Raw genomic sequence first — 27,820 nt, forward strand, 5'->3', positions numbered from 1 at the left:
CTAGTTTATTTATTTAGTTTTTAATTTTACATGACGTGTACTTGGACATTTTATTTTGGTCCATGTCCCTTCCACTAAAATGGAGAAGGCAGGCTCACCTATAATGCAGGAAGCCACCAGGCGGCAATCAAGATGCTTTGATTGTATTAAAACATTTACCCAGTATTAAAACATTTACCCAGTATTAAAACATTTACCCAGTATTAAAACATGTACCCAGTATTTACTTTTTCAACCTTTAACCTGTGAGGGAATACTTTTAAATTTGATTTGCTTCTCTACAAGAGATAGCTGGGAAGATTGGCATCACTCTCATGTCCGTGTGTCTCAAAAAACCTTCACACCTTTTGGTTTTGTACAGCTTTAACAAACAAGACACAAAGTGCTATAGTGAGCTTTGGAAGTTCTGGTAGGAGCTTTAAACTAAAACATTGTATAGCTACAGTATTTCCTCCTGTGCCCAGCAGCCTGTAAGCTGTGAATCAGGTTAAGAAAGTATACTTGTCTGTAGCTGGTACCACTCGACAGTGCCTCGCTACAGGAGCAGAACATTGTTTGTGAGGAGCTCCCCTGTAACCCAGATAGCTTGAAGACATGAATTCTGGAGGAGTTTCCGTTGGGAGTTCCTCCACCTTCGTTCTCCTCTTCTCCGTGAACGCATCCCCGCGTTCGGCCGGCCAACGTTCCTTTATGAATAACACCAAGACAGGCCTTGCTAAATAATGCATGGCCGTGCATTTCCTCTCCTCTCATTCTCCCTCTCTTCCTCTTCCTGTTCTTTAATTCACTCTCTCCTGCTGTCTACCCCTCTCTCTGTCCCAGCCCCACTGGTCTCTCTGTTGGCTTTTGAAGAGCTTTTAGACAAGGTCACCTATAAATAAGGCATGCCGATTCTCCTCACGTCATCATCGCAGCCTCGTTATGCCTCACACAGTTATTGTCCCCTGTGGTTGCGGTGGGCTCTTCGTTGCTTTCATGCTCTTCATTAAAGGAGAAATGACAAGAAGATTATTCGTTCAGAAACCGGCCTCTTATACTTTTAGAGCCGCGGGAACATACTTGGCTATGGATGGAGCTTTTAGAGCCATTGCTAAAAGAGATGTGGAGGATAGCAAGAGGCAGCTGTCATAACATCGCTGGTTGCCCTCTATCACCATCTAGTGTCTTGGGTCAGAACTGACAACATTTTCTCACATCAGGCATACTGTAATTTCCACCTATATTTGTAATTGTAAGCCCGATTAAAGTCGTATTTTTACATGACAAGAACATTTAAAGGTCCAGTGTGTAAGATTTAGGTGAAAGGGATCTATTGGCAGAAATTGAATATTAAATAATCAGTAGTGTGTAATCACCTTAATTGTACCAATTGTTGGCTTTACCCTAGAATAGGCCCTTTATATTTAAATACTTTTATATTTACAATGGGAGTGGGTCCTCTCTATGGACAAACAAAACACCTTTTGAGTTTCTATGACAACTGAAGGCTACCACAGGTTCTCTTTCATGTTTGGAAGGGGAGGGGGAGATGAGGGGTGTTCAGCTGGAACAGGAAACTTCACCCTTAGATTTCACTAAATTCTACACACTGAAGTGAGGATTGATTCAGTCTCTGGGCATTTATGTGTTTTTAAGCGACAGCACTTTTGCTTTACAGATTGTGCAGGATGTGGTCGAGACATCAAGAACGGACAGGCCCTCCTAGCGCTGGACAGACAGTGGCATCTGGGCTGCTTTAAGTGTAAGGCCTGCAGCAAAGTGCTTACCGGGGAGTACATCAGCAAGTAAGTACCTCACTTGCATCATTATTAGAGTCTACTTGGTCAAATTCAGGTTTGCATTATAAGGCTCACTATACTGTGATATTTCATTGTCAAGTCCCGCTGGATTTAAATTTGTCTCTCGCCACCCAGGGATGGCGCCCCCTACTGTGAGAAGGATTACCAGATCCATTTTGGAGTTCAGTGTGAGGCGTGTCATCAGTTCATCACAGGGAAAGTGCTGGAGGTGAGACACAGATATCTCACACATAGCATGTATGAACTGTCACCGTCTGATTGGCTGCGTATTGCAGACAGATGTGACTCTGTGCAGCTGCATATCTGATGTGGAATTTATAAAACACACTATTAATATTGCACCTGTCCTGGATTTCAAATGAATGCTGCCTGAAGGTAAGTAAGAATTCTATGGGCACAAACAATCTGAATTGTTTATTTTAGAAATATAATTACAGAATAGAAATTTATTAGAAATACCTAAATCATTTTAATATTGTGCATAGAAATATAAAACATTTTTGACAGTTGTACCATCAACATTCTGCTTTCTGTACAGACAGAGGATGTTGCATTGGAGGGAAATTGTGAAACGCAGTTTGATAATCTCTGGGGTAATCTCTTCAGCACCGAGCCAAATAGACTCTTGACATGACTGTATTCAACTAAAAGATTAATTCAAAGCAGATTTTTTATAGGACTCTCCAACGCTGCCTAAATAAACATGCATGCACACACTCAAACAAGCAGGCTTTGCCACAGATTATATGAATATTACATAAAACACCTAATGGGATGTGAAGTGATCATTATTCATTAACACACTGTGTTTCGTGCCGCTGTTACGAAACTCTTGTTGAAGGTTATGAAAGTTGTCTGGGCTGAGTTTATGTAAACGTCTCCAACAGTTCGGCCCTTCGCTCTGTCTCGCTTCACTCGAGTCTTGAACAAGCGCTGGCCTGTCTGTTCTGCGGACGGTGATCCAATCAGACACTGAGTTATGTGTCATTTAGTGGTATGAAAATGTCACTGCTCGCCAGCCAGCCTGGTTTACAGTAATCCAGCACTAAGGCAGGCCTTTATGACAATAGGCAGAGGCCTCGGCAACTCACCGCTGAACTGCTGCCAATGGATCAGTGGGGCCAAAGCCCGAGCGGCCTGTCTGATAGTCTAATCACAGACCCAAGACCCATGTCAAATACTATGGAGCCATCGGTAGGTTTACATACTGTCTGCTTCCCTTGGGAGTGCGATGTGAATGGCTCATTAATGCAGGGGTAATTATTGAAGGCCGAGAGAAATAGAGAGTGCATTTAATGGCATACTACACATATAGCAGAAGTACCATTTATTATCCCTGAGAGAGGAATCCAGTTTTACAGCGTGCGTGAAAGGAGTATTGGTTAGGAGGGGTTGTGAAGTGCTCCCTATAGCCATTCTGTAGATGTGTTTTTTTTTTTTTTTTAATACAGTAAAAGGTCAAATGCAAATATTAGTTTCTGGCTCCGTATCTCTGAGAGGCCACTTGTCTGTTGTTATAGAGCAGGCAAAGTTTCATTTGGGTATCTATCATCCCCCGGTCAAAGTCACACAGGCGTTTATAATGGAGCACTCTACATGCAAATTGGCACATCAGTGGGAATTGAGCCTCTGTTGCCGTTAGATCGTTTTACTGGATTGCATTATGCAGGTTATCCTAAAGAGGAACACTCAGATGCCTGAAAGCAGGTTGACTGTGTCAAACTGGCCGATGTCATGGTGGTCGTACTCAATAAGCACTGTCCTACCAGTTTGTGTACAGTAAGATGAATTAACTGGAATACATTAAAGGATCTTATACAGTATATCCTCATGGATCCTCATTTATGAACTACTGAACTCATGAACTATTTCCAGACACACATACACACACACACACACACACACACACACACACACACACACACACACACACACACACACACACACACACACACACACACACACACACAGTAAAGGCTTAATAGAGCACTAATAAAAAAAAGGAAGATGTATAAAAAATTGCAAAATTATAAAATCCTCAGAGAGAATAGATGATAAATATATTGTATAAAAAGGAAGGTAAACTGAATATAATAAAGGAGGTGAATTTAAAAAGATATACCAAATAGTAAAACAGGTTAAAATATAGATAACTGGAAATAAACAAATTGAAAGCCAGACTAAAAAACTTGGTCTTGAGTTCACTTTTAAAGTTGAAGGAACAGAGAGCCGTTACCAGAACACAGGATCTGATGAAACACATCATTGCACCAGCAGAGTTTGGGTGTTGCAGAGGAAAGATGAGAGAGCTGAGAGCAGGTGGAGCACTGGGTTTATTTTCTGGAAGTTGCAGCTCTGCCTTGCTCACTCGACTGCAGACGTCACTGATCGCCATTTTTCTACGACGTCAAGTCTGCTTTGTGTCTTCCAGGCAGGAGACAAGCACTACCACCCCAGCTGTGCGAGATGCAGCAGGTGCAACCAGATGTTCACAGAGGGAGAGGAGATGTACCTGCAAGGTGAGCTAACCAGCCTGTGTCCATACTGTCACAGGAAAACCAGATACTGCACGATTGAGCTGAAACTGAAGCTCGTCCAGAGGTTAAGTAAAGCTCAGGAGTATGAAATCCATTGACAAAGGGATTAGATGTGGTATTTTTGTGTTATTGGTACAATAGTACACCAAGCAACAAGTAAATATATGTAGATTGGCAATCAAAATTAAAGAATTAATCTTTAATTTAATCCAAGTTGTCGATTCAAGTAAAACGCAGTGAAAAAAATAGTTTTTGTCGAGTGCTGTCATGACAAGCTGACAGAGCAGCGTTAAGTTAATCCTCCTTAAAGTTTCTGAACTTCCACTAACACCATTCCTCCAAAAGATCTTCCCTCATGAGATGTTTTCTTGATGGTTTCAGAGAGAAATCCATTAGGTTTTCGATTAAGATTTGGCCACTGCAAAGACCATAGCATATGATTCATATCCTACTCACACCACTCATTGACCCCTCCCTTGGACACTATGTGGAATCTTCAGCATTTTTATGCCAACACTCATTTCTTTTAAATGGTCAAATAAAGTAGTTTGGAGCAAAATGAGGGTCAGGTTAGGCAATAGGCAGAAAGTCAATGATATAAAACTTATCCTTACGACAAGCAATCTTAAGATCCATAAAAATGGAAATTGATATAATAGATATTAGAGCACTACAGAAATCGATTATTTAGGGCTGAAGCCGATAGAGATATTAGGAGATAATGATATGTCTGCTGATATATAATTTTTTTTCAAACCCTTAATGACAAAGAAATATACCTGATACTTAATATTTTACCATTTTACCATAAATGTTATTATACTATATTGTATGATATAGTTTTATACATCATATTAACTATAAATGAAAAGAAAACACAATCAAATATATAGACCTTGAATTCTTTTATGTGGCCTATATAAACATAAATGCAGATCTTTTCTGTATTGTTTATTGTGTAAAATTAAAGTTTTTATTTTGGCCAACAAAAACACGGTGTAAAGGCTCATATAGGCCGATTTTTATAGGTCAACCAATATATCTGTCTGGCTCTAATAGATATTAATTTTATTTTAAGCACTGATGGTGTAATAGTCCCAAATGTGTGATTTCACTCATTTTTGATTGGCTGCTACAGTCTGTGGGTACGTTAGAGCATAAGAACAGTGTTGTTTCTTATTGTGAGTATGATTCCCAATCTGATCAATGTCTATGACCAGATTGTTGCATTTTCAGCAAACCTAGTGCTGACAGTGTGTCACAGAATGAGTGAATCACATTTGGTCGTATGTGGAAACAAATTAAACATTTCAGTCTTGTGAATATTCTTTATTTCCATGTGTATCTGTTCTAAATATTGTCTGTCCTCCTCCTCCTCAGGATCCACCGTTTGGCATCCTGGCTGCAAGAACACGACCAGAACAGAGGAGAGACACAGGGAGCGGGTAGGAATTTGTCTGTCCCTGACTCCATTGTCCTTGACTTTGTCCTGACTGAAAGCCCCTTTCTGCTCATGTCTCATGACGGTGATTTACCCGAAAAGAGAACAATTCTGAATATGTAACAAGGGATTGTGCACCACTCCTCCTGTACTGCTAAACCTTATCCCACTGTGGCATTTGACTATTCAGGTGGTATTGTGTGAGTGTGTGCCATTGCATGTGTGTGTGTGTGTGTTAAATACTTGTTCATGTGCATATTTACATGTGGACATGTTGGCTTTGATGTACGTATGTGAACTGTGAGTCAGGCTAAATCGGCACAACCCCTGTGTGATGTCCTGTGTACCCCCCCTCTCCCTTCCTTCACAGCTATTGCCTCCGTCCCTCTTATTCCTCCAAAAAACAGAAAGGCAGGTACTGTATTCGCTATTGGCTATGAGATGGCATCATCCTGTGTTTCTTCACCATATACTGTACATATGACACGATGCACTGTATGCTGCCATCTGCTGGAGGCAGCCTGCAGTGCCCTTCTCTGGGTGTCATACGGAGCCATTCAGTCTTGTCTTTTAACACATGTGCTCATATCAGAGGTGCATGAAGCAAAGACACATTTGAAGGAGCAGACTCGACTAATTTGCCTTTTTCTAAAATGCCCATTTAAACCATTAGGGGAAAATCTAATTTAATTACTCCACATTCAGTTCTGCTGCTGCCATCCAAACTGTTCATCTCCCATTAGCAGGCATGGGGTTCTTTAGAGCATTCAATCACAGCACTACAGTCTCATTCACTTTGCAAATTTGCAAATGAATGACCCAATCATGAGATGACATGTTGGTGTTTCAACGGTACTTCACGCAATTCATGAAACATAAATATAGTTCCCTCTCATCGCTCATGTCGTATTAAGGCCAAACGGTGTAATGAAATGTGTTTTGGGTGATAACATCTCAGGGTGATGTGCAGATGGCAGGGGGCCGTGGATCCTGGGAGACCGACGGCCTGACAGACAGACAGACGCCGTTTGACTAATAGCCACTTGTGTTTTCTTTCTCTTACAGCCTACGAGGTCGTCATCTGAGAGTATTTGTTCCAGACCTGGTTCAAGCATACCTGGCTCACCGGGTCACACGATCTATGTAAGATATGACACAGAGCTACGCTTAGCTGCTCTGTCTCTCGAGAAATAACCTCATCCTTATTGTTATAACAGTTGCACCTTGTTCAATGATAGCACTGTATCACTGTAGTAATCTCCCTTTACTCTTGTGTTTGTGTGTGTCTGTACATGTCTTTATTTGTCTCCCTAGGCAAAAGTAGACAATGAGATCCTTGATTACAGAGACCTAGCTGCTATTCCAAAAGTCAAAGCCATTTATGACATTGAGCGTCCTGATCTTATTACCTATGAACCTATGTACACCACCTCCCTGGATGAGAGAGAGGAGAGACGAGAGAGTGTGGGAGAGGTAAACACACAGGCCGCATGCTTTCTTTCCTGCATGCACTTCATGCACACACAGAACTGTGCATAAAGAGAAACACTCTTCAAATGATCATCTGTTTGCCCTGACGTGTGATTTTCCTCTCCCTAGAGAGATAAATGAACACACGGTAGTCTTTACAGATTGTGTGATATTTCTAAACAAGTTTTTAGACAGTACTAAACTTCTGTCTCCCTCACAGCTCCACACTGCCAGGAGGGAACGCTCCCCGCTGCCCGATGACAAGGTAAGATACGTCATCGTGTGCTAATGACGACGAATGACCCTAAATTGCAAAGGAAATAACAGCGTGCGAGGTGTGCGTCACATAAAAAGGAGGTCATGTGCCTTGTAGAAACAAAAAATGTGGATGGTCAGCAGATAAGTCATACTCCGTCAGACAGAGAGGTGTTTTTATAGCCTGCTAACGCTAAGATGTTCAGGTCTGGCTGTGTGGAGCAGTCTAACATTATCTAGATTAACTGACAAAGCTGTAATTCAGACTTGTTTGATTCTTTCTAGTTCTCAAGGAACATGTCGCCAACCCCACCTCCTGAGGTGAGCATCACTTTGTCAAATTTCCTGTCCCCTAAATGCAACCAGAAATACCATGTATAATGTAATAACCTGTGTGTGTGTGTGTGTGTGCGTCAGGGCTCCTACGACAGGAGGGAACGTATCCTCCAAAGGTCAACAAGTCAGGGCTCCATAGGATCACCAGTTTATAATCGCCATGGTTACACCCCAACCTTGTCACGGTCCCCACAGCATTTTCACAGGCCAGGTGAGTACTTGTGTGTATGCAGTGCGTGTGTGTCTGTGTGTGGTCCAAGTATTACTTAAGCTGTGGGGACCTAAATCTTAAAGTTGATGGTTGATGGTTGATGGTTGAAGGTTGAAGGTTGATGGTTGATGGTTATGGTTATGGTTATGGTTATGGTTAGGTTTAGGTTAAGGTTAAGGTGTGAGTGTGTGTGTGTGTGTGTGTGTGTGTGTGTGTGTGTGTGTGTGTGTGTGTGTGTGTGTGTGTGTGTGTGTGTGTCTGTGTCTGTGTGTGTGTGTGTGTGTGTCCATGTATAATGTTACAGTGTTTTTGATCAAATCAGTGATATCAGGTGTTTTATTACATGTCTTGATGAGATCTCAGGTAGATGACAGTTGTTAGGGTTAGGGTAGATGGAGAAGAGTTCACTGACTCTTTACCTCCACCTCCTTCTGATCTATTTACCACTTTAAAAGGGAATTTCATCAAAATTGACTTTGGGTAGTTATGCTGTTGAATTTCTTCTTCTCTACTTTAGTTTCACTTGATGAACAATCCCTCCTTTTGCAGAATAACAACCTTAAAGTCAATTTGCACCTTTCAGAACACAACTTTTTCTCAGTTTACGATTCTTTTCGTTAAAAAGATTATTACTCTTCCTTGTTTCTTACTGCACATCTTGAATACACCTTACCTCTCACTCACTGCGTGTCTTTTATTTCCTTTTTTTCGACATTTGATTCCCGCATATCTTCCCTCACCTTCTCACCCTCTATCTCCTCCCCCACATCGTCCCCCTCTGCTGCCTGGTCCTGGGGCTTTGTCCCCCTGTCACTCCCTCACTGCAGAGGCTCTGACAGGCATGCAGAAGCTCTGCTCCTCCCTGTGCAGTAACAGTGTGGGCTCCAGAAATAGTGACTCCCGCCCCACCTCCCCTTTCAGACACCACTTCCTCCCCCATAGCCAAGGTAAGGGCCCCACTCAACTCTTTGCCACCCACCCCTCAAGGCAAAAATGTCATCTCCATCATCACCCGGGATGCCACCTCCCCCTTTATGCCCCATCGGCTGCTCTGGATCCATCCACATTTTTTCATTACACTAGAACTGCAATCCTGAATGGTCAAACCCATGTCATTGGTAAACCCATCCAGCCAAGGCACTCACTTCACCTCTGACTAACACAGCCTCTGCCAACGTTAAAGACAGTCGCTGTGTTTCTGTTTGCAGCTTTGCATGCACACAAGAGAATAATCCAAATCCAAAATCCAAGCTGACACTTCCCTGAATGTTGGATGGTGGAAGCCTTTTTTTGGTGCATTTTCTGAATCCGTCTCCCGACTCTAAACTCTAAGGCATAGATAAAAACGTCAGGTTTTGTAATATAAATTTTACTTTGCATGCTTGAAAATATTCATTTCTTAACTTTTATTCAACTGTGAACTCATATTATACAACAGCTGAACCGACTTTATACTTCATGGCTAATAACACATCTTCCAAAGCATTTAATCTGTCTATTTTAAACTCTGCTGCCTTGATCCGCTTCCCTACCTTCATCCTCCACATAGAGCTCAGCTCCATTAACTGCATTTATCAGAACCAACCAGAATTCTGTCTCCCATCCGCTCAAAGTGACGTCGACTGGTCCCGTTGGTCCCTGTGTGTTGCAACGTTCATACTGTGGTTCCCCTCTATTATCCCGCCTGCTTATGTTCTGTTCTTGGTTGTTCTCACTGGAGGCACTGACCCGCCAAGTGGCCGGAGCTCCCCACTCCCGCTCAGGCCCGACAGCCGGCCGATCACTCCGCCTCTCTCTCTGACCCCTAAACATTTCCACCTCCCAGGTAGGAGCTGGAGCGCACCCTGTCACTGCTCTCCCCCTCTATCTGTCTATCTGTCTCTCTATCTCTCTATCTATTTGTCTATTTATCTATTTATCTATCTATCTATCTATCTATCTATCTATCTATCTATCTATCTATCTGTCTGTCTGTCTGTCTGTCTGTCTGTCTGTCTGTCTGTCTGTCTGTCTGTCTGTCTGTCTGTCTGTCTGTCTGTCTGTCTGTCTGTCTATCTATCTATCTATCTATCTATCTATCTATCTGTCTTTCTCTCTCTCTCTCTCTCTCTCTCTCTCTCTCTCTCTCTCTCTCATTATACTTTGTTTGGGATTGCTTTCCCCCCCTCTACTGTCACGACTGTACAGATCTATCACAAGGAGAGGGTGCCAGTTAATGTAATCCCAATGCATCATGGTTTGCTTTTCATTTTTTAATAGAGCTACACTCTGTATAATCAGTAAATGTCTTTTCTGCTTATATGTTAATGTTTTCAGATCAGGGGATCAACATCTACAGAAAACCACCCATTTACAAACAACATGGTAACTTTCCTTATTATTATTTAAATTCATGGTATATCTTGTATCTGTAAAAACTGAAAAGAAAAATGTCTGAGTGTGAGCCCTACTCCAGAGTCATACTCTTGGTGATGTGATTCCCCACTAGGGTTAAAAAACAAGAAGCTAAAAGTAAAGGATAAATGTTTCAAATTGTTTGCAATAAGTGATGGATAAATCGTGGAAATAGCTGAAAGTAATGGATAAAAGGTTAAAACGTTTTGCTAAACTTAATAGGTAAATGGTTGAAACAATGCCAGTCAAATGAAAATATATTCGGTAGTACTGTACATTTTGAGCGTGGAAGGGTTTGTGGATATCTGATAGGACTGTGGGGGAACCTCAGAATGAAAACTTTGGGAACCACTTGGTGATAGATTTTGGTTCTTAAGTGAAAGTGCTTTTGTTAATCACCTGAAACTGTGTTTTCATTTAACCGTGCAGTCACCCCAGTGTCAGTGTGTGAGCACTGTTTGAAGTCTGTCTCCAATCCTCCTCTGTCTGACCTGGAGCTTGTTTTACACTGCACTCTGTCCATCTCAACAAGTCACAGGAGTAAGGTCCCAACAAGCCCTTTGTTAAAACGAGATTATGTAACTTTTACTTAAGTCCCTTGGGTTGGGTGTTATAATCTTGTTGTTTGAAAGGTAGTCAAGCAGAAAAGGTGAACTTAACCTAACTTAAGCGGCTTTTACAGATGGTGAAGCAGACCCCCCCCCCCCCCTTCCAATTGTTCGAAATCTCTCTAAAACTGAAGATGGGCTGCATTCGACCCTAAACATCTGAAAATCAGGCCAAACCATCAGTCAAACAATTCGACTCCAGCATCCTTCCCCTCAAAACCAGTCAACCGAGAAAAATGGAATAGACAACACACCTCTTCAAGTAATAAATCTCTCAGTGTCTGTCCTGTCTCATGATTCCATGCTGCCTGTCTATCCGTTGCTTAAAGTGTGTCTCGTAGTATGTCTCGCTGCTGTCTGCCTGGACATCTTCGTCTCTCTGACTGAAGAAGGACTATTATCCCTTCAAATTGACTGTATTCATATCAAAAGTGCAGTATTGAGGAAACTGTCTAAAAAGCACTACTATGGTAACTGTTAAAATGTTTACTATTAACAAGCAATGAAACAACACAGTGACAACATAGAACATATTTTCCTGCCTCAGTACCATGTCTCAAACGTACTACAGATGTTACACCTGGCAATAATATGAGAACTGAAAAGACATGTATATTATTGTACATGGATAACTGTAAATATGTAAACCGAATATACATGAAACATCAAGGTAGTGTAATAAAACAATGTCTCGACATAGCAGGTTATCTGACAGTATAATGTGAGGTAGACTAGCCAGGGCCGTCAGACAACTTACACCAATATTCAATGATAAATCTGTGCTTTTGCGCATTTGTGTGTAATAATGCGTGAAATCTCATAAGAACACTCACAAGAACACTTTATCTCCAGTCACCTGTCAGAGGCCCTGCTTCCTGCTCTGCTTGACCTGTACCCAGCCTTTGTCAAAGATGATGCAAGCATGTCTACAAAATTAACAGAACCGATAAGATGGAACAGCAGATTGTTAACAATACCCCGCAGCTAAGCAGGCGTTTAATTACAAGATGAGTGCACACAGAAAATATAATTTCCTTTATGGGAGGGCTGTTCTGAGATGTAAGGAGAGATATCGCTTCCACTTTAGTATCATTCTAATTTATGCCTATTTTTAGCCTTAACTAGTCAAGAGCTGTTTGCCGTGCCAGTCATTATGACACGCCACTGCGAGAAAGGCTTCAGCAGCATCTACCTTTCATCAGGAGTTGCATGGCTTGTTTATAGCTGGATTTGAAAAAATATGGTAACGGTGTGAGAAGATTTAACTTGTGTAGAATATACGGCAGCTGGAGTATTTTCTGACCTGATGTCAGCAAAAACATCTTTAAAACCACACTGACTCTCACCCAAAGACAGTTCTTAACCATTTGTTTGAGACCATAGGATTTTAGGCCCCTATCTAATATCCAGTGACTTGTTAGGAAAGACATGTTTTGCAGTGTAGAAGCCTTTTCTTCGAAACCCAGATGAACCAAGACTAAGATGGTTCCATGATGTTAACTGCTGGTTTGACACTGTGACCACTGACACTGATAGACCAGTTCCCATGATTACCAACCCATAGATACAGCTGCCATAGTCCTTCAAAGCAAGTCGGCTGATGACATCATCAGATCCGCCACCTTCCCCGCGGCCCATGCTCCCTCTCTGGATGACAGCTCGCGGAGTGAGGGCGATCGTCGGCCCTACTCTCTCGCTGTATTAGGTACAGTAGGCTCCTGATGCTTGCAGCGGTTCAACAGACACCTAACTCTCCTTGTTCCAGCTGCCCCCCCCCGAAAGCTTAAATGCATCCCTGCTCAGAGCTCACAGCTCCCGCTGTTACTCAGGCGTCACCGTAGCCTGCTTTTCAGTTTTGCTTGCACTAAAGCGGACGTGTTGTTTGGTTTCTGTTGCAGCCATATAATTTTCTGCTTGAGGTAGCATCAGCTCCCCCACTTTATGTTCACCTGCTGCTCATGACAGGTGCTCTAGCTGTACGCAACAGTGCCACAAATGACGAGGACAGAGATAACTGAGACTGACTTCAAACTGACCTTTGTGTGTCTGTCTTACATCGTGCTGTTCTGTGTATTTGACATCCGGTAGAATCTCGACATGACCAATGGAGTTTAAACATCCGTCATGTCAGTGCAGCCAAATATTCCAATAAGTCCTTATGTTTGTCTGTCTCGTCAACTCTGTCTCACATTTGTGTTCTATTGTCCACCTACTGTGTGTATTCCTCACTGCTCTATACAGCCCAATGAAGTAGCTAAGCTATCTGTCATTTTCTAAATTTGAACTGTCAATGAAGTATTTTCTTCTTTTTGTACTACACAAGTACACCTGACGCATGGTTTAACACTAGAGAGATGTGTGTGTGTGTATGTGTTGTCTGTAACTTTCTGGGCTTGTGTACAGCACCCATAGGTTCAGAAGGAAGGCGACGATCCAGAGAAGACGAGGAAGAAGAGGCCTTGAAAAGAAAGCAGCTCCAGGAGGAACATCTCAACAAGGTCAGTAATAAAACAGCAACTAAAGCTAATGTAAATACACACTGTCTTTGTTATTGTAGTTGCAGTATATTCCAAATGAATCATAAACCTTCTGGAAACTATATGTACGAGTGGTAATGCATATATGGATATCATGTGCCTGAGATGAATGCATGCTTTGAATTCTTAATGTTTATTTTATAGACTGATGCTTATGTATGTATGTACTGAAAATTGATTGAACGCATGTGTGTGTGTTTAGATTCAGTCTGGTTTAGGAAAGCTCATTCTGAAGGAGGAGAAGGAAAAAGAACAGATCAGGGAGCGTCACGCACGTAGTCTCTCCGCTCAGCGCTACGACTCTAAACAGAGCAACTGTGACGCAGGTACGAAGCAGCTTCATCAGCTAATACACTCTTGAGTTGTCAGCAATGTACAGGAACACAGGAACTGTGCACCTACGTATTTGCATCTTTTTTTAGATGTCTGGTCTGGATCATTGAATAGCAAATTTATAACTAAATGAATTTGCTCTAAATGTTTATGTGCCTCATTGGATCAACATAAATTTCATTTGATTTCAAATTAAAAAAATTCAATCAGATATAATTTCAACAATGTTTATATTTCAGATCCAACTTCACCAACAAAAACTAACTCTTTGCCGGGCTATGGAAGGAATGGGCTACACCGGGTGAGACCCCACTCAGATTTACAATAGACTCATATGATGTACTCTATATTCACATTCAACAAGATTGCTACTGTTTATGTAAAACACACATGAAGACATTAAAAACGTTGATAACTATTTAATGGAAATTGTTTTTTAATTTCACTATTTCTTTGCCATAGTGCCAGAAACACTAATTCTGTCCATTTTTTATAGACTGAATTACAGATTTTTTTAACATTGGACCTATGTTTATAAATGTGGTTGTGTAAATTAATGGTACTTACAAAAACTTTTGAAATCAGTCCAGTTGTTCTTTGCCAGCAGCCGTGACACGACGGCAGTGGCTACAATGTGATCTTATGGGGCAACTGTGACAGTCCATGAAATGTCCAGTGAAAAAAACTTTAACACCAATAAAAGGCTCAAAGTGTTATTGTGGGTCTTTGCTACATTGAGTCTTGCAACATTACACATGTTTCGCTCAATGGAAAATCTCGCTAAGACTTGGGTTGTTGCAGGAAGATGGAGGCGGCAACGTGAGTAAGAGTTAGAGAGAGAAGTTTGGACTTTACTAAGAAAAACTATAATAGAGGAATCTTTTTCTGATGTGGACAATGTGGATGAAGCTTTGTCTTCCCTGGTCGTCGCTGCCTTTTTGAAACCGGGGTATATGAACGAAGAGCTCCCACAAAATGAAGAGCAAACAAGGGGAGAGGGAGAGGCAACAAGCAGAGGAGGGACAATGAGCTGCTGTACGGTTGAGAGTGAGTCTTCTCATTGACCGAGATATGTGTAATGATATGTTTAATCTTAGCAAAGACCCAGAATAACAATGTCATGATTTTATTGGTGAAAAAAGAAGTTTTAGTGGACATTTTGTTGGATGTCGCAGTTGCCCCATAAGTTTACATTGTAGGCGGAGGTCTACTGGACCGATTCCAGAACTAGGAACCATTCATTTACATACTCATATTTATAAACATAGGGTTGAAAAATACCAGGTTAAGGACCTAAAATACCCAGGTTGAGAAATACCTGAATTTCCTTTAAATATCATTCTGTTCTTCATCAACCAAATGTCCACAAGTCTGTGTTGATGTATTGCTCCCTGTGCTTTGGCAGCCCCAGTCCACGGACTTCACCCAGTACAACAGCTACAGCGACATGTATGGGGGAGGCAGAGGTGAGAGCTCACTACCCAAACATGGCCACCAAGCAAATCTCTTGCCAATTTCACCAGAGCTATTCAGAATCAGTACTCAGAAATGGCTTGCTATGTGTACATAATAAATGGACGTGCATTTTGAAATATAAAAAATACTTGGCATAATTATTCACACAATGTATCGTCAGGGACAGGAGGGTGTGGGGGGGGGGATTTGAAAGCAAAACCATTAACTGTGAGTCTCATTTTCTGTCCCATTTTGTCCTGCAGAGTTTCAGGTATGTCTCTCATCTGCTTTCTCACATGGCATGCTTCCTCCCCTTGCATCATATATTTGCCTGCTCCTGGGTTGCAAGAGATACTTTGCCCTGAATGCACACAGGCAACTCCTGCTACTTGCTTGCGTCACTGTTTGATAAATTGTCAACTACGGGGTTTGCAGTGCAGTGATTTACAAGTGCCCAAAACATGCATTGCCCAGTAGCTGAACCAGTGAACTGTAAATGCAATGTACAACCATCGCCTCATGTCTTGTTCTGTGTGTTGTTATCCAGTGTTATGACTCAAGCTAAATGTCACATTTCAAATCATATATAGAGAAAAAAAAACTACAGAGACATTCAGAAAACATTTAAACGACTGCCCATCTTTAATCAACTTATAGAATAGCATCAAAGCTACTTGCTCCATCCAATGAAAACTGTGCCCACTGTCATTAGTGGACATATTCATGCCATTAATTCTGCAGCCCCCTTCCACTATATTACATTTGTGTATGTTCTATTCTTTAGCACATTAAGGATGGCCATGCAGCACTTGCAAGGATGGACAGGGGAGTATCTATGCCTAATATGTTGGAACCAAAAGCAAGTATCTTCTTCTTTTTGTACTGATGACAGCATTGTAATCCACATGAAAACATGTTGGACATTTTTATTATATCGCTGATTAAAAAGTTTACCTTGAAAATAATGATATATTCACAGCTCATTTAGAGAAAGTCTTGACAATTTGACAAAGTGAAAAAGATGAATCCAAACGAACAGAGTGAAATAAAATAATCAGCTAGTTGGATGTGCCCTCGTAGCGTGAGGACGTTGGTGGAAGAAATAGGGAGATAATTAAAAAAACTGATTTCTTTTTACTGGAATTGAAAGACTCACATTAGCTGGGTTCCTGATTTAGCATGCTGCTTCAGGAGCTGCCGAGTCACTGTGTAGCGCTTATAGCATGCTGGCTTCTCCATGCTCATCTGCACATAGCTTTGACTTACAGTGGCTGGATACTGTATGCAGCATACAGTGGAGAATCCAATGCCTAGATTGTCACCTGAACAACTCATATCACTATATACTGTGTAGTATATAAGGGAGTGTACACAAAACTGTGTGGATATGAGTTGGTCAGAGGCCTCGAAGAACTTCTAGTTGCTTATTACTGAGCATTTCCACTAAAATGCTAACTCATTTATTCCTGTACGGATGGGATAAGCTATTTAGAAATGTAGAAAATGCACCAGGACAATCATTCCTAAGTGGATTTGTTTAGCTTACATAACTGATGTTGGTTCTTATTTTAGTTTGCATTAAATATACAGACTGTTACATATCTCATGTTTTTGCCCTTACCTAATCTATTGCACGCTTCTACACCAAAAATAAGTGTCCACACCATAAGACCCCGCATTTCCCTGACAACCTAAAACAAAATTCAGCTCTCACTCCCAGTCAGCCTCTTGTCACATACCTGTTCTCCCACTCAGTGTTCCCTTCGTCACTGTCAGATTAACTAAAGTCTCCAAATTGTATAGTTGGGATTAATAAGAAATGATTTGTAAGGTTTTTGCAGCTTGACTCCAGCTTGTAGGCTTGACCTGTTCACTGACGAGTGTCTCCTTCTGAAGGTGTACCCCTATGAAATGCTCATGATAACCAGTAGAGGGAGAGCTAAACTGCCCAGGGATGTGGACAGAACCAGATTGGAGGTATTAGTTTTTTCCACATGACACTGGATACTGGATTTCTCTACTTTTGTGTAAAAAGCATGTTGCACAAAAATACAACTGTAGCGATGAATGTGCAGTATCCATTGCTTCTTGTCATTTTTGCAGTGACCCTCCTTTTTATGGCTTCCGTGCTAACCAAAATTACTCCCATCCCTTCCCCTCCTTTGTTTTCTCCACCTTTGTTCTCAACTCTAGCGCCACTTAGCGCCCGAAACGTTCTTTGACATCTTTGGAATGGAGATCCAGGAGTTTGACAGGCTTCCCCTGTGGAAACGCAACGACATGAAAAAGAAGGCCAAGCTCTTCTAGCACTCAGAGCAGCATGCATATACTGTACATTCATTCAGATAGCACACGACAAACTGTAATCTAGATGTAGGTTTTTGGTTTATTTCGTTTTATTCTGTTTTTTTTGTTTTGTTTTATCCTGACATATCCAAGGAAGCCATGAGATGGACTCTTTTTTTTTTTGTTGCTCTGATGCTTCCTGAGACTGCGAGCTGAATGATCTGTCCAGTTAGATTTGCACAGGAAACAAGGAATGGGAAACTCTTCCATGTTCAAAAATGACAAAGAATGAGAGTGAATGATACATAGGTTCATGTTATTTGGTTTGACTGCGCTCGTGTTTTCTTCTTGCTTTTGCTTTGAGTGGAACTGCTCTCCTTTCTTTCTCGCTTGTTTATTCCTACTCTTTGTTGCTGTTGATTCCTGTGGAAGTTTGTAAGTACAGTAGAAACCTCATGACGCCATTACAAAATGTCCATGCTTGTACAGCTTGAACATGTGTCAGCTTTCCTTCGCTTGGGCTGAAACTGTTTTAGTCCAAAGTTTGCAAGAATCGGCTCAGTGAGTCTTTGAATTAATAAAAAAAAAAAAAAAAAGCCCCTGGGAAAGCAGAAGTCAGCTGACCCACCAACTGTTTTTTTCTGGATCTACATGGAAATGAATGATCCAAGCACCTCCACATTATCCGTCTCCTTCCCCTCCTGGCTCCTGTACACGCAAAAACATTCATCCGACCCTGACAAAAAGAAAACGTCTCTCTTCTCAGGCTCTCATAAACACAGCCAGACACTTTCCCTTTACATGTATTGGAAGTACAAATCCTAATATATTTTATTGCCATACCCGACATACAGTAACATTCAAAAAGGTAAAACACAAAATGAAAGAAGCAACTGTATTTGAAAGTACTGTTTTATAACTGAAAAACCCACACTGCCATTTTGTTGTATTGAAATCTAAGCCAATAAAGCTTTAAATCACCACAAATCATATGATCCTCGGCTATACCAAAGGTACCACCGCCTCTTTTCTCCTCTGTGTTTTCTTCTCTGCATTTCACCACATTTGAACACACAGTGATTTGACTCGGGGGGAGAGGTAGTCTGAGGACTTGTTGACTTTCAAGGGAGCAATCAGATGGTGGAGTCTTTTGACCCTCCATACAAACACTGACTAATGGAGCCCCGGTGAAGAAACATGTTTTCACTGCTACATCATTTTAGATTGTGCCTTGAAAGACCATACCCCACTTTCAAGGATAACATGATAACTGACCATTTTCCATAGCACACATAGCCACGGTTTATTTAAATTAACTAAGCAACTCATGGTGAAGGAATTAAAAAGCTACTTTAAATCATCACTCTCTGTTTCCACTTATCTCCATGTGTTAATGCAGTTGTAAACACTATTAATTTGAACACCACTTCCCCGGATTGATGCATTCACATGCAAGAAGATAAAAGATTTGGCTCACAGGTCCAAGTCTTGCATAGTTTTGTACTATTCCAAAAAAATAAACTATTTATCCCCTTGTTTTGTTAGCAGTGCTACAAAGGAGCTAACTCTTACTAAAAACATTCTCCACAGTTTAAGCACTGTACCACTACCAGTCAGAATCATGATTAATAGTTGTCTGCATCAAAATCAGTGCAGCAGAAATCCTGCCAAAACATGGGGCCTACGTTACCCATAATGCAACATAAACCAACTTCTGGTTGGTGGTTCCGATGTGTTTTGCTAGTAGTGGTAAATGTAGCCTTGAGCTGTTTACTCTACACACCCAGACTTATTTTTCATATTCCAGCTTGCATTCTTCAAATCCTAATTGACTCTGACTTTGTGAAGCTCCTGTTAGAAGGCACAACATAATGCATACAACTCTCATGGCGTGGATTACATCTTATTACCTCAAGCATATGTAATGTTTTTCCAATTTTAATTTCCACATACAGTGAAAAGAACTGACCAATGGCTCCAAGAATGGCAGGACAATTTAATATTATCCTCCAGACACATTATAAGACATAGAAAATACTTTGCTCGGTATTATAATTTGTGTCTGATATGTTTTTTTCTCTACAAAAAGAAAAATCAATAAATCAGGTAAGAATTCTGTATCTACCCCGTCTTCTTCCTATGAATAAGCAAATGCACTTTAAAGAGTTCACGCAAGGTATCTGCTACTCCACTGAGAAACCCACTGGCAGTGCATGTGCACTGAAAGTTGCAACACATCAATCTTCTATAACTTGCATGTTGTGATGTCACAGAATCATCAAATGCATGCACATGTAAAACTGACCGTGAGAACAGAGAGTGCTGTGGAAAATGGTCAACAGTGGTGGAAAGCCTGGTTACATTCATAGTGACAATAAAGGAAAACCACACCAGGATGGTTCTTAAAGAAATACAAAAATATAATTCATTGACTAAGTTGTCTCTGTAATTCAAATCAAACATGTCAAAGTGCCAGGTCATACGTCACTGTATTTTTCTGAGAGCTGCAGTTTGACCTTAATCAACCACAAGGGAAATTAGAGTGGAACAATGACACTGTATTATAATACATCCTGTCATTTTTTGTGTAAATGTTTGTAAGACGCAATACAATACTTACCGAGTTAGTTAGTAACAACTGAGCACTTTAAAGAGGAGGAGAAATAACAACAGGCGGAGTAGAAAACAAATGTTCTTTGATCAAATGTACATCTATTGAAGTTAAATAATGTCACATAAGGAAAAAACTAGAACAAAGTTAGAGAATAATAAAACATAGTTAATCATAAATGTTTAATCTGCAACCTAGTTACTATTTTTTAGTTCTTTTCAATCACACATTAAGATTATGTTATGTGGCCTGTATTATAATAGTGGCTGGTCCCCTCTTTAAAAAAACCCCAACATAATTACATAATAAGAAAAAGGTTGGTGACACCATTTTTTATCAAACTTCATTTTTGTTTCTCATTACTGTACCTAGACAGTACTAGTACACAGACAGTATAGTTTATTTCCCCTCTCCTTCAAAATGTACAGTTGCTACTCCCAAGCTCAGCATGTGTTTTATTCCAAGTGTCTCTAAGGAGGACTTTTGTGGTTTTTACTGTGGCCACAGAATTACATTGTAAATCATGGACTTTACGATAAAGTGTTTACTGATTTTCAACTTTTAGAATACATGTCCCAACTCTGCACTGTGCCAGTAATGTAATGGCATTGATGGAAAAAAAATTCAGCTTGAGAGGGTGAAATCCTTCTGTGCTGTATTATGACATGAAACCTAACCATCAAAATAAAGGAAATATACCTTTTGATAAAACTTCAAAACAAGACCGAAGACAAGATGGTGGTTACACTCCTCTTGGAGAAACTCCACTTTATCTGCATTGGGTCTCATATAAACTGCTGCTGTTGCTGCGCCTCATCCCCAAGAGTCTGACTGTAGATCCACCCCACTGCTGTTGAACGGAGCTGTGCTGAATGTGTGTCCAACCCTTTCTACAGGAGACATTAGAAAAGCATCAGGAGGGTTTAAAGAGGCAAAGAGAAGCAGTGAAATACAGACTGAAGAAGCTGGCAGCCCGACAATCAGAAATCGCTGTGAGTGCACACTCATCTGTCCTGAAAGTTTACCACAACATGGAATCTTCTTGTCACCGTTGTTATCCTGCAACAAAAACACTGACACTATGATTACACCTGTGGTCAGACAGCATAATAAACTCATAAATGCGTATCCCTGACTTAGAAAAAGTCCTCAGCGATAAGGGAGAGTATCGTGAGGAAATATCAGGAGATCCAGGCCGTCCTGGACGAGGACCTGAGGATGACCCTGTCCCACCTGGAGATGGAGGAACGGGCTGCGGTCTCCACTCTCGATGGACTGATGGAGCGGAACTGTTCTCTGATCCAGGATATAGAGCAGGACCTGGCCAGACTCACTGTGGCACTGGACCAGACCCTCACATCGCCTGATGTAACGGTGATTAAACTGAACAGCTGCAAAACCCTGTGGATCAAATTTGATTAACATTCTCGTGTGTGGGAATTAAAAGTGTTGTATAATGTATGAATCTTGATTTTTCTGCTTTTCCTCAGTCTTTCTTTTCATACCCTGAGCAGCAGGCCATGCAGATAGAAGACAGGTATGGACTCAAATCATTATTAATACAGAAAAGGCTTAAGAGTGAAGCTAATGCTGATGTATCTCTGCCTCCTCCAGAGTGATGGACCTGCTGAGCACGACAGACCCGAGCAGCGTGAACCTGGACGAGGCAAAAGCTGAACAGATACTCAGCCTCACCAACAACATGCTTCTGCTAATCTGCTCGCAGACGCCTATAATGAAGAAACTCATCAAGAGCTGTCAGTTAACCTATTTCTACAGTGCTTATACTGGACCTCTTCAGTGTGTTGCCTTTTCTACATAAAAATCTAAAACTTGTGTCTCCAGATTCCAGTGAGGTGTGTCTGGATCCAGAGACGGCCCACCCAAAGCTCATCATCTCCCACCAAGGTGACAGTGCCACCTACACAAACACCTGGCAGCCGCTTCCAGACCTCCCTGGACGCTTCGACACCACCCTCAATGTCATCAGCTTGCAAGCTTTCAGCTTCGGCCGCCATTACTGGGAGATCGACGTGACTGGGAAAACTTACTGGGAGCTGGGCATCACCTACCCAACCATCCCTCGCAAGGGCACCACGGAGGACTGCTGGCTGGGCCGGGGCGGCGATTCCTGGTGCGTGGAGTTCTTTGATGGGGAGTACACAGCCTGGCACGGAGGACTGCCCCATCAGCTGACTTTCACCAAACGCTTCTGTCGGGTTGGTGTCATGTGTAGCTTACCCGCAGGACTGGTGACGTTTCTTGAGGCGGACAAGATGGCGCCGCTGTTCTCGTTCTGTGTGGGAACCTTTTCAGACTGCCTCCACCTGGCCCTGTGTCCTGGGCATGACCACAATGGCACCAATGCAAATCCTATTGTAATATGTAGTGCTCTTTCTCCCACCAGGGATCTCTGATGAGTCCTTTTAATCACGTTTAAATACTACACATTCATTCCAGTGTGTGTCTTAAGCTTTCAGATTAACAGAAATATGCACAGTATTTTTTTAAAAGGAGTCATTTATCCTTAGATGCACCTGGTGTTAGTATGTGGATCCAAAGTCTACATTCAAACAAACAATGGACTCTTTGCAAATATGCTCTCTGAGCTTGTGTGTTCAATCAAAAGTGCAGGCTTCGCCCATTTGCTCAAAACTCAGTTGAATGAATTTCAAAAAGAAAAAAATATATATATTTCAAAGGTGGCTGAGACAGTGATATTGATTTTCATGTTCATGTTCATTAAAAGTGGTTAGGAATCGTTTTTTTACCTGGTAATATCGTTATTATTACAAAAAATAACCAGGCAAGAGCACAGCTAAAATCAATAAAACTGACTCAGCAGCAGGGACGGATGCCAGACAACCTCCTCCGAATCAAAGGTTAGTGTACTTACATGAATGTTTAGAAAAGTGTGAGTTATCTGCCAGGCAGCACACTATCATTTTACTCTTCTGGATGTCGTCTGATCCTCATCATGAACTTCAAGCTCGTCTTCCTCTGCCTCTTCTTAGCGGTGCTACTCATACCTGCTGAAGTATGTATTTATTGGATGTATTATACAGCACTTCTGCATCAATAAGAAAATGTACTGGCTCATATTTACAATGCTGTGATGTTTGATAATGGATTTAACTGTGCATAAATTGTAGAGTTTGTTGTCTTGTTTTAAAAGATTAATGAATATGTTAGAATATCACTAAGTAACCGCACATTATTTGTCTTTTGTTCTGATTCATATGTGGTGCTGTCATCTGAAACTTTCTTTCTATTCAGCTGAAACCTAAAAAGGAAAAAAAAAATCATCATCGGCATCGGCATCATGAACATGGTGTTGGTCATGATCAGGATAGGCATGATAGACGTGAGAGAAATAAAAAAAAATTTAAGGACATAATTATCGGTAAGTTGTTCTATTCATTTTTATAGCTCAGTACATGTAGAGTATGTTTGTATTCGACATTTCGCGTCTTCTTAGTCTTCACAATGCTTCAATGTAAACGGCAGTGAATATTTATTAGGGGAGGAGAAAGGGAAGACAACACTGCTTTATACCTAACAGATAAAAAAATATTATTCCATAGACCACTTCTTTGCGATCCTGCCGGGATCTTCTGACAATAATGATGATGATGATGATGATGATGACGACGATGATGATATTTCAGAATGGCTTTTTAAACTTCAAGAGACAGAAGGTAAGAGACAGAATTAACGCTCATGTATTCTGTCAAACTGTTAGGATTTCAGAAAATGGCTTGAGTTGAGTTCGTTGATTTGGTCCCCCGATCCATATCTGCCCGAAAATGTTATGTTATAATATGCTTTGTGGTAATCTAATAAAAAAAAACAAAAAAAACAACAACAAACAACAGGGGTCCTTACAGGAGGTAAATATTGATACAGATCTGTGTAATATTGCATTAACAGGCTATGTTGCTTTGTAAAACTCTCATTTAATGCATATTTAATTTCTCATTTCTCAGGCCCATGCGACCCAAACCCTTGCCATAACAATGGAGTGTGTGAGCCTAAAGCCAGGAACAAATACAAATGCGACTGTCCCAAACCTTACAAAGGAAAGAAATGCGAAAGAGGTTTGAAAAAAAATCCCTTCTCTTGAGTTGTTGGACTGCAAATTGTTCACATATACAGAATGAAAAATGAGCAAAATTGAATTAATTCTAAACGTTATCATTATCCTTTCAGCTAAAAGAATTTGTAAGAGAGGTCGGTGTGGACGTGGTGAATGTGTTCTGACGTCAAGTCCCCCATATTATGAATGCAAGTGCAAGGAGCCCTTCCAGCCTCCAAACTGCAGGACATGTAAGTATTTCCTCATCTAAACAACACAGGGCACCTCTTTGCATCTATTTTCCACAGTTCCTTGAAGCAAGCTTACACACTGCACTATTGTTTTTCTCCAAAGATAAACTGTGTGATCCTAGCCCGTGTGAAAACGGTGGCAAATGCATCATAGATGGTAACGACTTCGACTGCGCGTGCAGTCCGGGGTACAGAGGAAATTTCTGCCAAGTTGGTAAATGCTGCACCCCACATTATTCAGCCTGAGATATCACAACATCATCATAACTCAAATGCTGACTGAGGGTGATACATCCCGTAGGCCCTGATGACTGCTATGTGGACGATGGAGAGTCATATCGTGGCAACGTGAGTGAGTCCGACGACGGTGATGAATGCCTCCACTGGAACTCACATTTCATCCTGAATCAAGGGACGAATCCCTTCACCGCCTTTGAGGACCCAGATGGACTCGGCCCCCACAACTTCTGCAGGTCAAGAGAAGAAAGATAAGTTTATTCAAACTGCAGACGACAGCTACAACAGGATGTTATCTAACTCGTTTTCTTTGGTGCAGAAACCCAGATGGCAGCGCAATGCCTTGGTGTTTCTTCAGAAGAGGGAGGAGGTTGCTGTGGGACTACTGTGATTTGTCAGAGTGTCCCGAGCCGACAGGTCAGCTTTAAGGCTTCAGAACGCTTTCTGATCAAGACAAAACCAGTTGTGTTATCTTCTCCTGTCTGTGTTTTCAGATGAGACGCCAACTGAAGTTACCTCAGCAGTCCCTGATCCCACTCCTCCCAAACCACAACCTACACATCATGAACCCATAGCAACCGTCAAGCCAATACCAACCCAACCGCCAACAACTACCACACCCCCAGCAACTATCAAACCCCCAGCAACTACCGAATCCCCAATGACCCAAGCGCCCAGCCAGGCTCCGCAACCTTCTACCATACCCACTGCTCGTCCTTCCGTCCCCGTTCCCACTGTTCCACCAACACAGTTCCTTACCTGTGGGCTGCCTCAGCCTAAAAGGCCCATAACCCGAATATTTGGGGGTCTGAAGGTGCCTCCGGGTGCTCTACCCTGGCAGATGTCTTTGCAAGTGAGACCAAAGGGCTCCAACCAGCCATACCGACACATATGCGGAGGAGTACTTATTGCCAGCTGCTGGGTGCTGACAGCCGGACACTGCATGTAAGTCCAATCATAATGACTCGAAATCTAAGAAAGAAAAAAAAAATAACACAAAACATCGGCTCATTCTCTTCAATCGTGTATCTAATCTTTATCATTGTTCGTGTTTGAACAGTGAACACAGAAAGGACATGCAGGCGCTTATGGGAGGTCTGTCTCTGGACATGACAGAATACACAGAGCAAATCTTACAAATTGAAGAGACTATTTTGCATGAGAACTACAGGGAGACTCCTACAGCTGTATACAACGACATAGGTGATTTATGTCTCTCTTATTTCATGTCAAATAGGTACTGATCGTACTAACAATATTAAAATTGGGACAGAGCACTAATTCTGCATCTTGAAGCTTCCTCGTTTAGATAAGAATGGGATATGAAATAATCAAAAGGGTTTCAAGTATTCCAATCTGTGATATGTTTTATGAACTCAGAATCTGTAAACTCAAAAATTTGCAGTTATGAGTAATGAGATTGTGATGTAAAAGTACAAGAATTAAAATTATCCATTTGTATTTTATCATGACTTTTCTGTATCTCCAAAGCTTTGCTGAGGCTGAATGGAACTGATGGTGTTTGTGCCAGAGAGACCCAGTTTGTTAAGACAGCCTGTCTGCCTAATGCCCAACTGCCTGATGGGACGGAGTGCACCATTTCTGGATGGGGTGCCACTGAGGAATGTAAGACCACCATTTGCATATCCAACTGGGAAATAAAAAAAGTCATTGTCATGATTTCTGTATAGAGGCCTTCAAGATTTCATTTTCTTTCAGCCTTGAATTTTTATTTGCATGTGGCCGATGAAAATAGATGCAACTTAGCATTTATTGTTATAATTTGTTATATGTCGTGTCTCTGCAGCTAAGTTTGGTTCCAACCACCTGCTCAAGGCCAACGTACTGCTGATCAACCAGGAGAAATGCTCTGAACCCAATGTTTACGGCAGAAGTCTGGACAATACCATGTTCTGTGCTGGCTACCTGCAGGGAGGGGTGGATTCCTGCCAGGTTAGTAGAGGAATCTTTTGAGTTGGGAGCTTGCTATCGTTCACAGTATGACTAACTTATCTGAGGTGTTTTCTGCAAGCATGTGCATTTTCTATCCGCTCAGCGTTATTCTCTTGTTTCAGGGTGACTCTGGAGGACCGCTGACTTGTGAGCAGAATACTGTCAGTGTTATTTATGGCCTGGTGAGTTGGGGAGACCAATGTGGGAGGAAGAACAGCCCTGGGGTCTACACACGGGTCACCAACTTCGTGAACTGGATCAAATCGAAAACTCAAGCAAAGTTTCCATCAGCAAATAACCAGCCGCTGCAGCTGTAATGAACGCAGCAAATCACGCTCATCATGTGTATCTCTTTGATTTTGTGCAATTGAATCTGCTATTCTGCTCTTCAGGTCTACGTCAACTAGGCATCAATGCCACCTAAAGGCACCTTATCAAATGGTTTTGTCCTTGAAATAAATTTGCATTGTCATGTCAGTTTAACAGATATTTGTAAATTGGATATGGCTCACAAGAAAAAAGTCTGCACTTTCTACTGTTCATCAATGTGTCATTGTGTCTTAATTTTCTCTTTTTTCTCAATATTAACTTTTATTTTAACCAAATGTGATCTGAAATGGAAAACAGACACTATAATTTAAAAATGGGACTCCTGTGAGTCCATTGTAGTGTCAAGTGTCATATTTTCTGATGGTTCAGGTGATCAATCACCTTTGCATTAATCAGGGGTCTGTCATTGGACCCTTCATTGTAGAAATTACCTCAAATTAATCAGTGGTCTGTCATTAGAAATGAACTCAAATGAATCAGAGGTTTCTATAGTGACAGGGTATTTCCAGCACGGTGATAAATACCTCATGCTGGTCACTTCAGCCCTGAGTGTCTCTTTATGCTGATCTGTGCCCTCATGTCTTTACTGTATATGTCGTCATCTGACCCCCAGAAGTTGCACAAGAGTAATTTGGCTGGAATGAGTTTAAAACCACAGATGGGCATAAAATGTACGTTTTATTCTTATGAATTTGTTTTTG

General features: G+C 41.4%; 3 protein-coding genes and 1 long non-coding RNA gene across 24 annotated transcripts in view; 3 read left to right on the forward strand and 1 right to left on the reverse strand.

Annotated features, from left to right (window-relative positions):
• Positions 1-18,649, forward strand: part of ablim1a (actin binding LIM protein 1a) — a 44,313-nt gene extending 25,664 nt beyond the window's left edge. For 4 of the 20 annotated variants that reach the window (XM_034608751.1, XM_034608742.1, XM_034608747.1 and 1 more), the window contains 22 exons: positions 1,658-1,784; positions 1,914-2,007; positions 4,231-4,318; positions 5,717-5,781; positions 6,148-6,192; positions 6,843-6,920; positions 7,092-7,250; positions 7,468-7,512; positions 7,788-7,823; positions 7,920-8,049; positions 8,877-8,996; positions 9,770-9,874; positions 10,366-10,413; positions 12,616-12,756; positions 13,455-13,549; positions 13,791-13,914; positions 14,161-14,222; positions 15,327-15,387; positions 15,640-15,647; positions 16,161-16,235; positions 17,273-17,353; positions 17,570-18,649. In XM_034608751.1, coding sequence (XP_034464642.1) covers positions 1,658-1,784; positions 1,914-2,007; positions 4,231-4,318; positions 5,717-5,781; positions 6,148-6,192; positions 6,843-6,920; positions 7,092-7,250; positions 7,468-7,512; positions 7,788-7,823; positions 7,920-8,049; positions 8,877-8,996; positions 9,770-9,874; positions 10,366-10,413; positions 12,616-12,756; positions 13,455-13,549; positions 13,791-13,914; positions 14,161-14,222; positions 15,327-15,387; positions 15,640-15,647; positions 16,161-16,235; positions 17,273-17,353; positions 17,570-17,683 — 1,901 coding nt within the window. In that variant the 3' untranslated portion in view covers positions 17,684-18,649. Of the gene's footprint in view, positions 1-1,657; positions 1,785-1,913; positions 2,008-4,230; positions 4,319-5,716; positions 5,782-6,147; positions 6,193-6,842; positions 6,921-7,091; positions 7,251-7,467; positions 7,513-7,787; positions 7,824-7,919; positions 8,050-8,876; positions 8,997-9,769; positions 9,875-10,365; positions 10,414-12,615; positions 12,757-13,454; positions 13,550-13,790; positions 13,915-14,160; positions 14,223-15,326; positions 15,388-15,639; positions 15,648-16,160; positions 16,236-17,272; positions 17,354-17,569 lie in introns of those variants that run through there. The other 16 variants (XM_034608743.1, XM_034608748.1, XM_034608754.1 and 13 more) reach the window with 12 other exon arrangements.
• Positions 18,650-20,765: 2,116 nt separating this feature from the next.
• Positions 20,766-23,313, forward strand: LOC117775522 (probable E3 ubiquitin-protein ligase TRIML1). 2 transcript variants are annotated; one of them, XM_034608772.1, is made up of 5 exons: positions 20,766-21,265; positions 21,414-21,647; positions 21,764-21,810; positions 21,888-22,030; positions 22,119-23,313. In XM_034608772.1, exons 1-5 carry the CDS (start codon positions 21,146-21,148, stop codon positions 22,688-22,690), a joined length of 1,116 nt encoding a protein of 371 aa, XP_034464663.1. In that variant the 5' UTR covers positions 20,766-21,145; the 3' UTR covers positions 22,691-23,313. The 2 variants fall into 2 exon arrangements, with proteins under 2 accessions (XP_034464663.1, XP_034464664.1); XM_034608773.1 differs by having other exon boundaries at positions 21,414-21,641.
• On the forward strand, positions 23,178-27,329 carry LOC117775520 (hyaluronan-binding protein 2-like). Its single transcript, XM_034608762.1, has 13 exons — positions 23,178-23,310; positions 23,550-23,676; positions 23,858-23,971; positions 24,260-24,370; positions 24,483-24,599; positions 24,703-24,813; positions 24,901-25,072; positions 25,156-25,253; positions 25,331-25,781; positions 25,897-26,039; positions 26,328-26,462; positions 26,644-26,789; positions 26,912-27,329. The coding sequence occupies exons 1-13, from the start codon at positions 23,251-23,253 to the stop codon at positions 27,104-27,106; spliced, it is 1,980 nt and encodes a 659-aa protein (XP_034464653.1). The 5' UTR covers positions 23,178-23,250; the 3' UTR covers positions 27,107-27,329.
• LOC117775524 lies at positions 27,154-27,794 on the reverse strand. Its single transcript, XR_004616286.1, has 2 exons — positions 27,727-27,794; positions 27,154-27,519 (listed from the first exon to the last, which is right to left on the reverse strand). It is a non-coding gene; the product is annotated as an uncharacterized LOC117775524 (long non-coding RNA).
• Positions 27,795-27,820: the final 26 nt, after the last annotated feature.

This window comes from Hippoglossus hippoglossus, chromosome 15 (genome assembly GCF_009819705.1).
Source record: "Hippoglossus hippoglossus isolate fHipHip1 chromosome 15, fHipHip1.pri, whole genome shotgun sequence".
NCBI classification, from domain to species: domain Eukaryota; kingdom Metazoa; phylum Chordata; class Actinopteri; order Pleuronectiformes; family Pleuronectidae; genus Hippoglossus; species Hippoglossus hippoglossus.